At 42.2% G+C, this 16,642-nt stretch overlaps 1 protein-coding gene across 1 annotated transcript in view; it reads left to right on the top strand.

Annotated features, from left to right (window-relative positions):
* Positions 1 to 20: 20 nt before the first annotated feature.
* Positions 21 to 16,642, top strand: part of VPS53 (VPS53 subunit of GARP complex) — a 129,467-nt gene continuing 112,845 nt past the window's right edge. Inside the window, exons 1-4 of the mRNA XM_060082862.1 lie at positions 21 to 215; positions 2,185 to 2,265; positions 5,379 to 5,428; positions 11,811 to 11,877. Of these exons, the coding sequence (XP_059938845.1) occupies positions 129 to 215; positions 2,185 to 2,265; positions 5,379 to 5,428; positions 11,811 to 11,877 (285 nt within the window). The 5' untranslated portion in view covers positions 21 to 128. The remainder of the gene's footprint in view (positions 216 to 2,184; positions 2,266 to 5,378; positions 5,429 to 11,810; positions 11,878 to 16,642) is intronic.

Raw genomic sequence — 16,642 nt, 5'->3', positions numbered from 1 at the left:
CGACTGGGTGACAGAGCCCAGGCTGGCTGGAGCGCTGCTGCTGGAGGGTTGCTGTTCTGGGGCGTGGGTGGCCGCAGGACGTGCGGCTCGGGGTAGGGGTGGGCGCCGGGAGGGAGCTGGGCGGCAGGATGATGGAGGAGGAGGAACTGGAGTTCGTGGAGGAGCTGGAAGCCGTGCTGCAGCTCACGCCCGACGTGCAGCTCGCCATCGAGCAGGTGAGCGTTCCGCCCCTCGACGGGAGGAGAGTGCGGAGGCTGGGGCAGCTCTGGGGGTGGGACCGGGGGTGGGACGCCGAGGAAGCGGTCTTCGTGGGAGACGTGGGAGCTAGGCGCAGAAGGGCAAGGAAAGGTTTTGGTGGGAGGTGGTGGTGGGAAGGGGTTTCTGAATCTAGAGGAGGGAGAGAATCTTTTCTAGGCCTTGATTGTCTTTGGAGGGTGGGGCATCCGGGTGGGTTTGGGCAAAGGAGCTGTGTCTCCTGAAAGGATGCATCTAGAAGAAAGGCCCTCATGGGTAGCAACCTCAGGTTTTGGGGGTTGCGGGGCTGTTCATCCATTTATCAGGCTGGTGTCGCAGTGTTCCGGATTCTCCATCTAGCCCCTTGTGAGTGACTCGGAATTGAGGGGAGGAGGTAACCTCTGTTTTTGAAGCATATCGCAAAGCAGAGGGGCAAAGGTTAAAAGCAAAAAACAAAAAACCCTTTACCATACTTAGTTGAGAATTCCTGCTGTTGATTAGTTTGGGTTAGGTTGAAGAATATTCCCAGGTGGCTTCTCTTCCCTGCAGGAACTCTTTAGTTGACTAAATTCTCTTGTCAAGTGTATGGAGTTTTTAAGAGTGATGATATTAGAAATAGCAATTTAGACCCTTGTACAGGGTATCACTCCTGATAAAGGGAGGAAAATCTCCCTTAAAGAAGTTGGTGTAGGGGATTTAGGAAAAGGAGGGGTGTGCCATACTTAATGACCACTGGGAAGTTTTTTGAAGTAAAACATTACTACTTCTATTACTGATAGTTAATATTTATTGACCATTAATACTTACTATGGGTCTGCCAGTGTACTAAGTTATTTGTTTGTATTGTCTCATTTATAGATTTTTAGATGTGTTTTCCTTGGAGTGGTTGGTTTACTCATTCACAGCACATTTGGCAGATCCTGAGGATACCAGGTCATTAGGCAAAGGTTTTGGTGTTCAAGTCACACTGCTTCCCACCCACCTCCATCTGCCAGAAAGAGACATACGTTTCTTTTTTCGTTTGTTTTTTTTGTTTGTTTGTTTGGCCTTGCCTCAGGGCTTGTGGGATCTTAGTTCCCCTACCAGGAATTGAAGCTGGGCTGCCCGCAGTGAGAGCACGAGTCCTAACCACTGGACTGCCAGGGAATTCCCAGAGACATACATTTCATTCCCTTTGGACCTAGTGGGCTCCAATAGAAAAAACAAATAATGCAGTCAGTTATTGTTTGACGAGGGTTTTAGAAGAGCACAGCTTTTCCTATTTCTTAGTAAGATTGAATTCTAATGTAGGTTTCTCCAATAAGCAGACCTCAAAAAAGAATTTGCTTCCCAGAATAACTGCCTTGAGCTGGTGAAATCTAGTACCCAGGGGATCACTTAACTGCTTTGTAACCCACCTTGTTACATGTTCTTCAAATTGCAACATTTGAAGGGAGTTAGCTATATTTCTCAGAAGGCGGCTTGCTTTCTTCTGTAAAAGAGATGGACAGTTCCTAAATGCCAGCTCTCCACTTCCTGACGCTGTCTGAGCATAATAATTGCTTTGATGCATAGTGAATTCTACTGCTGAGACATCACTGAGACGTGGTGTATAGTAAGTCTGTTATCAAGATTCCCTTAATACAACCATGTCATCCGCTGGCTTAATCTGATAGTATACAATGCCCACTTATTTTACCTTGTCCTTGGGATTTCGTGGATATCTGGAACTTTTCACTGTTGCACATTCTGTTAGTTTTACCAAGATGTTAAAATTACAGATGTTGGTGAAAATTACAGATTTACTTTACCAGATATTTTATTGCACGTCTGTTGTTGTTAAGCCTCGTAAAATGAAAAAAAGCTATGGTCTTTGCCTCCTAAAAGCTTACCAACCAATAGGGAGGAAAGAAATAATACATAAAGCAAGGCAGAAAGATAGGTGATTTTTAATTCTCTATCTTTATGTAGGTATTTCCAAGCCAGGATCCTCTAGATCGAGCAGATTTCAATGCTGTGGAGTATATCAACACCCTGTTCCCAACAGAGCAAGTAAGTATAGAGTTTCCTTCTTGCAGTGGCTTCTGGCTTATCCTGAATATTAATGATGTATTATGTGTTATACTACATAATCTAAGGGACCTTGATAAGCAAGTGAGAGTTAAATTCAAGTTAGACTCCGTTGTAACCAGCTTTTTGTGGTGGGGGGGAGGGTTAGCTAATACCAAATACTGTTGTTGTGTTAGTGTGGAATTCTCTGTATAGTGAGCGTATTATTAGAAATCGTACCCTTAGGTTGAAAGCGTCTTTCCTGTTGCCCCACCACCACCCCCAATTTTCTGTAGTAAATTGGGAAGTAGACAGGATTTTTCGAATGTAATAGGGGAAAAATGGGAATGAGGTAGGCAGGATAAGCCTGGAGTTAGAAAGCTACTTTTATTCCTATTTCAAGATGTACATTTCAGAACTTTGATTTCTAGCCCAGCAGACTGTTGGGGGGGTGTTGGCCCCTTTATCCTGTACTGGGAGTAAGGAGGAAGAGCCAGTTTTAGTGGTAAGGAGGATAGAAGTAGGGTGTAAAGGTGAGCTCAGTTTTGAACACATTTGGGCCATCCAGGTAGAAATACATAGTTGGATATTTGAGTCTGGAGCCCATCATTGCCATAACTGTTAATATTTTGGCATATATCCTTCCAAACTTTTTCTGATGGACATGCTGATTTTTAAAATAAGTTTGGAAAAAATGGTATCATACTGTGTGATTGTCTTTTCTGAGATTTCACAGGTAGCCTTTAGAACTCATCTTTTTCTTTTTTGGCCGCACCATGTACAGCTTGCAGGATCTTAGTCCCCGACCAGGGATTGAACCAGGGCCCTTGGCAGTGAAAGCACCAAGTCCTAACCACTGGACCGCCAGGGAATTCCTAAGAGCTCATCATTTTCTATGAAAGATGAATTCTAGGAATTAGCTGGAGATAGAAATTTGGAAACAATCGTATAAAGATAGCAGTTTTAGCCATGAAAAGATTTAATTTACCCCAGCCTATCAAGACAGCTAACTCACCACAACAAATTGTTAGATTTGAAAATTATGTATATAGGGAACCACCAGGTTCTCCCTTCTTCCTGATAGGTTTTTGTGGGTTTTTGTTTTAAACTACTGAAGGTGGCATAAGACATTTGTTGTTCCACAGATTCAGTTATATGTCTTGTCTAATTATGTCCCCACATCCATGGTGATGTATAGTGAAGTTTCTTAGATAATTCAGGAAATTTATGACACAGGGGTACCTTTATTTCCCCAACCCCAGATTTATACCATTTTCCAACTCAGATTCTCATGGACGTTAATTAAAAGGTAATAGAAAGTAAGGGCATGATTTATCATTTCTTTCAACTATTGCTAAATCTTGGGCAAAATCCATCTATGTACCTCATGGACATTGCAGTAGTTGCATTGTAGCTGTGGCGCAGGGGCTTAGTTGCTCTGCGGCATGTGGAATCTTCCCGGACCAGGGCTCGAACCTGTGTCCCCTGCATTGGCAGGCGGATTCTTAACCACTGCACCACCAGGGAAACCCTTGTTCATTTATTTTGTTTTTTTGTTTGTTTATTTGTTTTCTATAGTTCACATATGAGTGAAATCATACAGTATTTGTGCTTCTCCGTCTGATTTATTTCACTTGATACCCTCAAGGTCCATCCATCTTGTCGTAAATGGCAAGGTTTCATCTTGTTTTATGTGTGACCTGGTTCTCTTATCAGACCTGTGCCTGGCAGGCTCCTGCCTCTTCCTGCCAGCACAGGTTGCCAGTAGCAATTTATAAGCACAATTCCTGCATCACCCCCAATTCCTTCTGAGGTAAAATATCTATCGGGAGAGAGGGAAAGAGGACTTACAAAATTATATTTTGAAAACTTCAGTTAAAATGGTGCTATAAAATTGTACCATTTCTATTCCATTAGGGGGCACCCTTTCCTCATGTTTTCAGCTCACTAAATTGGTACTAGTCCATTTGTTTTTACTGTCATTGTCTTAAAAATAGAAATAACTTTATTATAATTGTAATAGCAGTGCATTGTCAGTATAGAGCAATTAGAAAATACTCATAGGCAAAAAGAAGAAAAACTTAAAATCCCTCTTCTTCATAGATTACAATTACTGTTCCTGAATTCATAGGTTACAGCTACTAATATAGACTCTAAGTACTAGTGTTTATCCTTCCAGGCTTTTTTCTAATGGCCCTAGACACTTAGAAAAAAACAGAGGTATTTATTTATTGACATTTAACATAATGTGGAGGAGTATACAGATCCTAAATGTACAACCTGATGAATTTTCACCAAATGAATAAAGCCAGGTAACCACCACCCAGACCAAGAAATAAAACATTAATAAAATAGCCCCTTCTCGCCCCTCCCAGTCACTACCTCCCCCAGAGTTAACCACTATCCTGGCTTCTAATGCAGGAGAATAGTTTCACTCACTTTTGAAATACTATAAATGCAATCATACAGTATATGCTCTTGTGTCTGGTTTGTGTATATGTGTGTGTGCGCGCACGCAACGTCATGTTAGTAAGATTCATCCATGTTGTTGTCTGTTGTAATCATTCATTCATTTTTATTGCTGTGAGGATTTTGTTGTACGAGTTTGTCACGATCCTATATACCAGGGGTCAGGAAATTTCCTGTAAAGGTCTAGATAGTAATTTTAGGCTTTATGGATTATTCAGTCTCTGTTGCAGCTACTCAATTATGTCTTTGTAGCTCAAAGGCAGCTGTTGATAATATGTAAATGAATGGACATGGCTGTTTTCTAATAAACTTTATTTATGAGAAATAGATTCCAGGCTGGATTTTGCAGTTGTTGCTACCTACTGCTATACTTCCCCCGGCCTCCCACCCCGGCTGCACTGCAAGGCTTGTGGGATCTTAGTTCCCCGACCAGGGATTGAACCCATGCCCCTGCTGTGGAAGCGTGGAGTCCTAACCATTGGACCGCCAGGGAATTCCCTATACTTTTTTTTTTAAGTAAAAATTGTATCATACCGTATGATTAGTTTCTTTGAGATTATAAACAGCCATTATAGTTCATCATTTCTCTGGAAAGAGGAATTCCAGGAAGTGAAATAATAGCTGGCACTTTTCCTTCTTTATTGTAGTCTCTGGCAAACATTGATGAAGTCGTGAACAAAATTAGACTGAAAATAAGGTAAGTAACACCGTGTGATTATTAGTGATTAATGAAAGTATGCTGTTCATTTAGTTAATCACATTCTGGATCACACTTATCTGTAAGAACACTAAAATTTCAGGTTAGCTGTAGATGGTAATCTTTTTAAAAATAGTATTTTTTTCTGGGTTTCCATATGAGCCTTGTGGCAAAGAATCGATTCTTTGATCAGTCTTCAATTATTTATTTTAAAAAAAGGAAGGAATCTGTAACAGGCTATTCAAAACAGTTGATTATGAAAGGAGACAAAAGCATTTCTGCTATCTTTTTAGTGGCTTTATTTCCCTAGCAGATTTGCCCTTTTTTTTTTTTTTTTTTGTATTCCCAAGGCTTAGATATGAAGCTGGGCTTATATATCCCTTGGCCATGTAACAGCTAACAGTGTGGTCAGATCTGCTGGTTGGTGTGGGTGGTGTCCCAGGACTAAACATTGTGATTAATCTAGGATGTCTAGGGTGGTCATCAGATGTCCTTTCTGCTAAATAGCCTTATTCTGGTTTATCCATGTCTGAATTTCCAGTTTTGACACATCGTAGATACTCAAAGTTTGTTTGTAATTATTATTGTAATGGTTGATGTTATTACTTTAAATATAGTTTTTTTTTGTTTGTTTTTGTTGTTTTTTAACTTGTGATGAGGAGGAGCCTTCATTTTGAATCCAGGAGATGATTTTTTTTTCCCTGACAACCTTTGAGTTTTTAGGTGAAGACCTCTACCATTAATGTTTTGTTCAGTGGGGTGCCTTAAAAAGTACAAAGAAGGGACTTCCCTGTTGGTGCAGTGGTTAAGAATCTGCCTGCCAATGCAGGGGACACGGGTTTGAGCCCTGGTCTGGGAAGATCCCACGTGCTGCAGAGCAACTAAGTCCGTGCGCCACAACTACTGAGCCCGTGTGCCACAACTACTGAAGCCCATGGGCCACAACTACTGAAGCCTGTGTGCCTAGAGCCTGTGCTCCGCAACGAGAGAAGCCACCACAATGAGAAGCCCACGCACCACAATGGAGAGTAGCCCCTGCTCGCCGCAACTAGAGAAAGCCTGCGCACAGCAATGAAGACCCTATGCAGCCAAAAATAAATACAAAGAAGGCCGTTGATTGTTTCGGTGGACTTTAGCTGTAACAGTTCTAGTAGAGACCGCTAAGTTTTACAGGGTTTGCAAAGAAAGTGAAAATTCCCCCATGATCCAAAAATCACTTGCGAGGGGCTTCCCTCGCTGTTCAGCGGTTAAGACTCCATGCTTCCCAACCTAAGTGTCCATCAACAGATGAATGTGGATAAAGAAGATGTGGCACATATATACAATGGAATCTTACTCAGCCATAAAAAGTAACGAAATTGATTTATTTGTAGTGAGGTGGATAGACCTAGGGTCTGTCATAGAGAGTGAAGTAAGTCAGAAAGAGAAAAACAAATACCGTATGCTAACACATATATATGGAATCTAAAAAAAAAAGGTTCTGAAGAACCTAGGGGCAGGACAGGAATAAAGATGCAGATGTAGAGAATGGACTTGAGGACATGGGGACGGGGAAGGATAAGCTGGGACGAAGTGAGAGAGTGGCATGGACATATATACACTACAAATGTAAAATAGATAGCTAGTGGGAAGCAGCTGCATAGCACAGGGAGATCAGCTCTGTGCTTTTTGACCACCTAGAGGGGTGGGATAGGGAGGGTGGGAGGGAGATGCAAGAGAGAGGAGATATGCAAGGATTCTTCAATATATGCAAATCAATCAATGTGATACACCACATTAACAAGTTGAAGGAGAAAAACCATATGATCATCTCAATAGATGCAGAGAAAGCTTTTGACAAAATTCAACACCCATTTATGATAAAAACCCTGCAGAAAGTAGGCATAGAGGGAACTTTCCTCAACATAATAAAGGCCATATATGACAAACCCACAGCCAGCATCGTCCTCAATGGTGAAAAACTGAAACCATTTCCACTAAGATCAGGAACAAGACAAGGTTGCCCACTCTCACCACTCTTATTCAACATAGTTTTGGAAGTTTTAGCCACAGCAATCAGAGAAGAAAAGGAAATAAAAGGAATCCAAATGGGAAAAGAAGAAGTAAAGCTGTCACTGTTTGCAGATGACATGATACTATACATAGAGAATCCTAAAGATGCTACCAGAAAACTACTAGAGCTAATCAATGAATTTGGTAAAGTTGCAGGATACAAAATTAATGCACAGAAATCTCTGGCATTCCTATATACTAATGATGAAAAATCTGAAAGTGAAATCAAGGAAACACTCCCATTTACCATTGCAACAAAAAGAATAAAATATCTAGGAATAAACCTACCTAAGGAGACAAAAGACCTGTATGCAGAAAATTATAAGACACTGATGAAAGAAATTAAAGATGATACAAATAGATGGAGAGATGTACCACGTTCTTGGATTGGAAGAATCAACATTGTGAAAATGACTCTACTACCCAAAGCAATCTACAGATTCAGTGCAATCCCTATCAAACTACCAATGGCATTTTTCACAGAACTAGAACAAAAAATTTCACAATTTGTATGGAAACACAAAAGACCCCGAATAGCCAAAGCAATCTTGAGAACGAAAAATGGAGCTGGAGGAATCAGGCTCCCTGACTTCAGACTATACTACAAAGCTACAGTAATCAAGACAGTATAGTACTGGCACAAAAACAGAAAGATAGATCAATGGAACAGGATAGAAAGCCCAGAGATAAACCCATGGACATATGGTCACCTTATCTTTGATAAAGGAGGCAGGAATGTACAGTGGAGAAAGGACAGTCTCTTCAATAAGTGGTGCTGGGAAAACTGGACAGGGACATGTAAAAGTATGAGATTAGATCACTCCCTAACACCATACACAAAAATAAGCTCAAAATGGATTAAAGACCTAAATGTAAGGCCAGACACTATCAAACTCCTAGAGGAAAACATAGGCAGAACACTCTATGACATAAATCACAGCAAGATCCTTTTTGACCCACCTCCTAGAGAAATGGAAATAAAGACAAAAATAAACACATGGGACCTAATGAAACTTAAAAGCTTTTGCACAGCAAAGGAAACCATAAACAAGACCAAAAGACAACCCTCAGAATGGGAGAAAATATTTGCAAATGAAGCAACTGACAAAGGATTAATCTCCAAAATTTATAAGCAGCTCATGCAGCTCAATAGCAAAAAAACAAACAACCCAATCCAAAAATGGGCAGAAGACCTAAATAGACATTTCTCCACAGAAGATATACAGACAGCCAACAAACACATGAAAGGATGCTCAACATCTTTACTCATTAGAGAAATGCAAATCAAAACTACAATGAGATATCATCTCACACCAGTCAGAATGGCCATCATCAAAAAATCTAGAAACAATAAATGCTGGAGAGGGTGTGGAAAAAAGGGAACACTCTTGCACTGCTGGTGGGAATGTGAATTGGTACAGCCACTATGGAGAACGGTATGGAGGTTCCTTAAAAAACTACAAATAGAACTACCATATGACCCAGCAATCCCACTACTGGGCATATACCCTGAGAAAACCATAATTCAAAAAGAGACATGTACCAAAATGTTCATAGCAGCCCTATTTACAATAGCCCAGAGATGGAAACAACCTAAGTGTCCATCATCGGATGAATGGGTAAAGAAGATGTGGCACATATATACAATGGAATATTACTCAGCCATAAAAAGAAATGAAATTGAGCTATTTGTAATGAGGTGGATGGACCTAGAGTCTGTCATACAGAGTGAAGTAAGTCAGAAAGAGAAAGACAAATACTGTATGCTGACACATATATATGGAATTTAAGAAAAAAAATGTCATCAAGAACATAGGGGTAAGACAGGAATAAAGACACAGACCTACTAGAGAATGGACTGGAGGATATGGGGAGGGGGAAGGGTAAGCTGTGACAAAGTGAAAGAGCGGCATGGACATATATACACTACCAAACGTAGATAGCTAGTGGGAAGCAGCCGCATAGCACAGGGAGATCAGCTCGGTTCTTTGTGACCGCCTGGAGGGGTGGGATAGGGAGGGTGGGAGGGAGACGCAAAAGGGAGGGGATATGGGAACATATGTATATGTATAACTGATTAAATTTGTAAAATAAAAAAAAAAAAGAGAGAGAGAGGAGATATGGGGATATATGTATGTGTATAGCTGATTCACTTTGTTATACAGCAGAAACTAACACACCATTGTAAAGCAATTATACTCCAATAAAGATGTTAAAAAAAAAAAAAAAGACTCCATGCTTCCAATGCAGGGGGCGTGGGTTCGATCCTTGGTTGGGGAACTAAGATTCCACACGCTGCACGGCGCAGCCAAAAAAATCCCAAAACAACAACAGAAGTGAAAATCACTTGCAAGCCAGTTATTTTCAGCTTTCTCTCACCATACCTTTAACTGTTCTTCAAATGAAAAGTGACATAAATGACATAAACTGACATAAATTTCTCTGGTTGAGGTGCCATTAAATGGCCCCTGTTAAGCTGCAGGAGAAAGAGGAAGTGGGGGCCACAGATGGGCCTCCTGCAGATCAGGGCCCAGGTGGCGAGGCATGGATTTCATATAGCAACTGGCTCCTCATCCCTTTTAAGGTTCCTAGGATGTTACTGAGGAAGGATTTTATGTGGGATACTTTGAATTCTCTGGCTTGTTCCCAGAAAGTTTCAGCAACTTTGTCATTTCTGGTTCACTCCATGACAAATACTAAAAGTTACATTGGTCCTTTTGAATGGCTCTGAACATTAAGTGAAAATAGCCGTTTACACAATAACCAAGGTGACTCATCAGTGTGTGCTGGTCTTGGCTCCTACACTGCTGTTGCTGCTCCTCTCTGAGGCCCCAGGCCTCACTCTTCCTCCTGTCCTCCAGACATCTTTGTTCTTTCTTCTGAATAAGTAGCTGCAATCTGCAAACATTGATGGATACGTTACTAACTTTTTAAAAAATTAATTAATTAATTTAGTTTTGGCTGAGTTGGGTCTTCATTGCTGCCCACGGGCTTTCTCTAGTTGCAGCAAGCGGGAGCTACTCTTTGTTGCGGTGCGCGGGCTTCTCATTGCTGTGGCTTCTCTTGTTGCAGAGCATGGGCTCTAGGGGTACGGGCTTCAGTAGTTGTGGCACGCGGGCTCAGTAGTTGTGGCGCGTGGGCCCTAGAGCACAGGCTCACTAGTTGTGGTGCATGGGCTTAGTTGCTCCGCGGCATGTGGGATCTTCCTGGACCAGGGATGAAACCCATGTTCCCTTCATTGGCAGGCAGATTCATAACCACTGTGCCACCAGGGAATCCCAGCTTTTTTTCTTTTGGTCAACCTGGAATCGAGATTTTTTTTTTTGAATTTTTGAATTTTATTTATTTTTTTATACAGCAGGTTCTTATTAGTCATCCATTTTATACACATCAGTGTATACATGTCAATCCCAATCTCCCAGTTCATCACACCATCACACCCCCACCCCCCGCCGCTTTCCCCACTTGGTGTCCATACGTTTATTCTCTACATCTGTGTCTCAATTTCTGCCCTGCAATCCGGTTCTTCTGTACCATTTTTCTAGGTTGCACATATATGCGTTAATACATGATATTTGTTTTTCTCTTTCTGACTTACTTCACTCTGTATGACAGTCTCTGGATCCATCCACATCTCTACAAATGACCCAATTTCATTCCTTTTTATGACTGAGTAATATTCCGCTGTATATATGTACTGCATCTTCTTTATCCATTTGTCGATGGGCATTTAGGTTGCTTCCATGACCTGGTTATTGTAAATAGTGGTGCAATGAACATGGGGGTGCATGTGTCTTTTTGAATTATGGTTTTCTCTGGGTATATGCCCAGTAGTGGGATTGCTGGGTCATATGGCAATTCTATTTTTAGTTTTTTAAGGAACCTCCTTACTGTTCTCCATAGTGGCTGTATCAATTTACATTCCCACCAACAGTGCAAGAGGGTTCCCTTTTCTCCATACCCTCTCCAGCATTTGTTGTTTGTAGATTTTCTGATGATGCCCATTCTAATTGGTGTGAGGTGATACCTCATTGTAGTTTTGATTTGCATTTCTCTAATAATTAGTGATGTTGAGCGGCTTTTCATGTGCTTCTTGGCCATCTGTATGTCTTCTTTGGAGAAATGTCTATTTAGGTCTTCTGCCCATTTTTGGATTGGGTTGTTTGTTTTTTTAATATTGAGCTGCGTGAGCTGTTTATATATTTTGAAGATTGATCCTTTGTTCATTGATTCGTTTGCAAATATTTTCTCCCGTTTTGAGGGTTGTTTTTTTGTCTTGAAGGAATTGAGATATTTTAATGATTTGTATCCTTTAACCTTTTTTTGCTAGGAGACTGGATGACAGCATTCGAACTGTTGTAAGAGGTCAAACAAATGTGGGGCAGGATGGCCGGCAAGTAAGTAACTTATTCCTTCGTATTAAATATATCCCGATTTCTTCAAGACCCCGCAACCAAGTGACCAAAATATTGATCTGCCTGCTTACAGAGTACTTCCTTAACTGATCTGTCCCATACACAGCCGGAAACTTGCATGACTTGTCCCACTAGTAGCAGGGGGAGGCTGCCCAGACCAGCCATGAGCTGTCACTCAGCGTCTCTTGGACCAGAAGCATATATTGTAGCACAGCTCACCCAGGCCCAGGGTGAAATTCACGCTGAAATGAGAAAACTGAAGTTTCCTTGGCTTTCTCCTTAATGTCGGACGTCTCTGAGCCCTCCTTTATTTTGTGTACTGTGGCCCAACAAGGTTGCTACATTTATCTATCTGCTAAGTTGTTGGGATTTTGATATTAGTTTTTTTTTTAATATTTATTTATTTAGGCTGCTCTGGGTCTTAGTTGTGGCATGCAAACTCTTAGTTGTGGCATGCATGCGGGATCTAGTTCCCTGACCAGGGATTGAACCCGGGCCCCCTGCATTGGGAGCTCGGAGTCTTACCCACTGGACCACCAGGGAAGTCCCTCATGTTACTTTTGTTGTTTCAAAAGATAGCAGTAACCTTTGTGTCAAAAGACATTATCAACAGAGTAAAAAGTCAACCTATAGAATGGGAGAGAATATTTGCCAATCATATATCTGATGAGGGATTAACATCCAGAATATATAGAGAACTCCTAAAATTCAACAACAATAAAGCAAACAACCTGATTAAAAACTGGGCAAAGGACTTGAATAGACATTTCTCCAAAGAAGATAATATGAATGGCCAATGAACCCACGAAAGATGCTCAGTATCACTAATCATTAGGAAAATGCAAATCAAAAGTACAGTGAGGGCTTCCCTGGTGGCGCAGTGGTTGAGAGTCCGCCTGCCGATGCAGGGGATGTGGGTTCGTGCCCCGGTCTGGGAAGATCCCACGTGCCGCGGAGCGGCTGGGCCCGTGAGTCATGGCCACTGAGCCTGCGCGTCCGGAACCTGTGCTCCACAACAGGAGAGGCCACAACAGTGAGGGGCCCGCGTACTGCAAAAAAAAAAAAAAGTACAGTGAGAATGGGACTTCCCTGGTGGTGCAGTGGTTAAGAATCCGTCTGCCAGACCTACTAGAGAATGGACTTGAGGATATGGGGAGGGGGAAGGGTAAGCTGTGACAAAGTGAGAGAGTGGCATGGACATATATACACTACCAAACGTAAAATAGATAGCTAGTGGAAAGCAGCTGCATAGCACAGGGAGATCAGCTCGGTGCTTTGTGACCACCTAGAGGGGTAGGATAGGGAGGGTGGAAGGGAGGGAGACACAAGAGGGAAGAGATATGGGAACACATGTATATGTGTAACTGATTCACTTTGTTATAAAGCAGAAACTAACACACCATTATAAAGCAATTATACTCCAATAAAGATGTAAAAAATAAATAAATAAAAATAAATAAAATAAAAAAAAAAGAATCCGCCTGCCAATACAGGGGACACAGGTTCAAGCCCTGGTCTGGGAAGATCCCACATGCCGCGGAGCAACTAAGCCCATGCGCCACAACTACTGAGCCTGTGCTCTAGAGCCCGCGAGCCACAACTGCTGAAGCCCATGTGCCTAGAGCCTGTGCTCCGCAACAAGAGAAGCCACCACAAGGAGAAGCCCACGCACCGCAACGAAGAGTAGCCCCTGCTCACCACAACTAGAGAAAGCCCGTGCACAGCAACAAAGATCCAATGCAGCCAAAAATTAATAAATAAATAAAGTGTTTCTCTTGAAAAAAACCCAGCATTTATAAAAAAAAAAAAAAGTACAATGAGATACCATCTCACACCCATTAGGATGACTACTATCAAAAAACCAGAAGACAACAAGTGTTGGCAAAGATGTGAAGAAATTGAAATGCTTGTGCACTGCTGGTGGAAACGTAAAATGGTACAGTGCTGTGTAAAACAATACAGTGGTTCCTCAAAAAATTAAAATGAATTATCATATGATCCAGCAATTCTACTTCTGGGTATATACCCAAGAGAATTGGAAGCAGGGTCCTGGAGAGATACCTGTTACCCCCATGTTCATAGCAGCATTATTCACAATAGCTAAAACATGGAAGCGACCCAGGTGTCCATTGGCAGATGAATGGATAAGCAAAATATGGTCTGTACATAATTGGAATATTATTCAGCCTTAAAAAGGAAAGAAATTCTAAAAAAAAAAAAAGGTGGGGGGGGGGAACTTCCCTGGTGGTCCAGTGGATGAGACTCTGCGCTCCCAATGCAGGGGGCCCAGGTTTGATCCCTGGTCAGGGAACTAGATCCCGCATGCTGCAACTAAGAGCCCACATGCTGCAACTAAAGATCCCACATGCCTCAACTAAGGATCCCGCATGCAGCAATGAAGATCCCATGTGCTGCAACTAAGACCCGACACAGCCAAATAAATAGATTTTTTTTTTAAAAAAAAAAGGAAAGAAATTCTGACATCTGCTACAGCATGGATGAACCTTGAAGACATTATGCTAAATGAAATAAGCGAGTCACAAAAATACAAATATCGGATGATTCCACTTATATGAGGTACTTAAAAGAGTAGTGAAAATCATAAAGACAGAATGTATAATGGTAGTTACCAGGGGCTGGGGGAGAACGGGGAGTTAGTGTTTAATACATGTAGAGTTTCAGTTTTACAGGAAGAATTATGGGGATAAATGGTGGTGATGGTTGCACAACAGGTCAGTGAAACTGTACAATAAAAAACAATTAAGGGGCTTCCCTGGTGGCGCAGTGGTTGAGAGTCCGCCTGCCGATGCAGGGGACACGGGTTCGTGCCCTGGTCCGGGAAGATCCCACATGCCGTGGAGCGGCTGGGCCCGTGAGCCATGGCCGCTGAGCCTGCGCGTCCGGAGCCTGTGCTCCGCAACGGGGGAGGCCACAACAGTGAGAGGCCCGCGTACCGCAAAAAAAAAAATTAAGATGGTAAATTTTATGTTATGTGTATTTTACCTCAAACTTTTTTTGAAATCAAGATGGAAATAAAGTTGATATATTGCAAAAAAAAAAAAAGAGAGAGAGAGATAGTAGTAACCTGACACAGCTATAATTCCTCATACCTAGTTTTGTTGCCTAGCAGGTAACTGTTGATTCATTTCAAAGTTTTATAGTTCTTTTTGGATCCAGCTAAGGAGGGCTGTTGGAAGGGGATGAAGAGGAGAAGCAGTGTATGGGGAAGAGGTATTCTTCAGTGACTGGGGGGCCAGATGTTATCTGTTAACCATTTTTCCTTTTCATCTGGATTCTTGTCTTCTGCTTAGACGTCCTATTTCGGAATTGCTGTCGTAACAGAAGTGCTGATCGTGCCCTGTCTAGTCTTCTCTTACAGTGTCCGGCCTGCCCTCTTCAACAGTAATTCAGTTAGGTCGGCTGTGTGCACCTCTCAATTCTGTTATTTGTCCTGTTTTGACATTATTTAGTATATAGCCAATTTTTTTTTTTTTTTTTTTTTTGCGGTATGCGGGCCTCTCACTGTTGTGGCCTCCCCCGTTGCGGAGCACAGGCTCCGGACGCGCAGGCTCCGGACGCGCAGGCTTAGCGGCCATGGCTCACGGGCCCAGCCGCTCCGCGGCATATGGGATCCTCCCAGACCGGGGCACGAACCCGTATCCCCTGCATCGGCAGGCGGACTCTCAACCACTTGCGCCACCAGGGAGGCCCTAGCCAATTTTTTAAAATGTTCATTTTGCTGCCCAGATTTTATGGGGGTAGTGTGTAGTCCTATGATCTCTCATATTCTGGTTTTCTGTAGTAGCTCACAGGTGTTATATAAGTCTCTTTCTTTTTCTCTTATATGTTTAGTTTTATCCGCTTCTCTATTTTTCCTACATTTTATGACTTTCTTTTTCCTCTTACTCGTCATCTTCCGGTGGCCTGTTTGTAAGTAGTCTACCGTCTTCCTTGTAGTCATCATCAATATTTGTTTGTAGACATCTTAGTTTCCTGCAACTGATCCTATTTCCTGGCCTTGCTTGGTTCTTAGTCCTTATTGCTTTGGTTTTTGTTTATTTAGGTCTCTCCCATGAAGCGTCACCTCTCTGGCAGGTGAGGCCTGTGTAAACAGGGCCCTTAGACATAACAAAGAGTAACAGGGTAGCCGGCCAACACTCCAGCCTCATTCTGCTCTTTCACTTTCCGATACATGTCTGGTCCTGTCATCTACCTCTTTAGAAACCCCTGTGGGCTCTCTACCAACTTAAATCCAAGTTCCTTTGCATGGCATTGAAGGCCTCAATCCACTGTTCCAGTTTTGTCTCCTGCTGTGACCCCTCCACACTGGAAGCCTAGTGCTCTCCCAAGCATGCCCTTTGCTTTCTGGACCTATGCTTATGTTCTTCTTTTTTGCCTAAAATGCTCTCTCTCCTCTTTTTCTTCCAGTAGCTTCATTTCAAGATCATACTCAGTCCAAATACTACTTCCTTTATGAAATTTTCTGTTTGGCTCAATGGTATATACCAAAGGAATCAGAATTTTAGAACCCGAAGGGACTTGGAACTCATCTGGTCCACTCCTCTCATTTCACAGATGAGAAAATCGATCCCAGTATCCATCAGTTAGATGTACAGTCTCTCTGTCCACGAACTCCCACAGTCCTGCGCCCGTGCTTTTGATTTGGCTTTCGTGGTCTGCTTTGACTTATCAGTGAATACATCTTGTCCCTTTGGCTCATGTATAAGGCCCTTGAGGCAAAAGCTGT

The sequence above is a fragment of the Mesoplodon densirostris genome, chromosome 18 (assembly GCF_025265405.1).
Source record: "Mesoplodon densirostris isolate mMesDen1 chromosome 18, mMesDen1 primary haplotype, whole genome shotgun sequence".
Classification (NCBI taxonomy): domain Eukaryota; kingdom Metazoa; phylum Chordata; class Mammalia; order Artiodactyla; family Ziphiidae; genus Mesoplodon; species Mesoplodon densirostris.
This window is presented reverse-complemented; position numbering and strand designations above follow the sequence as displayed.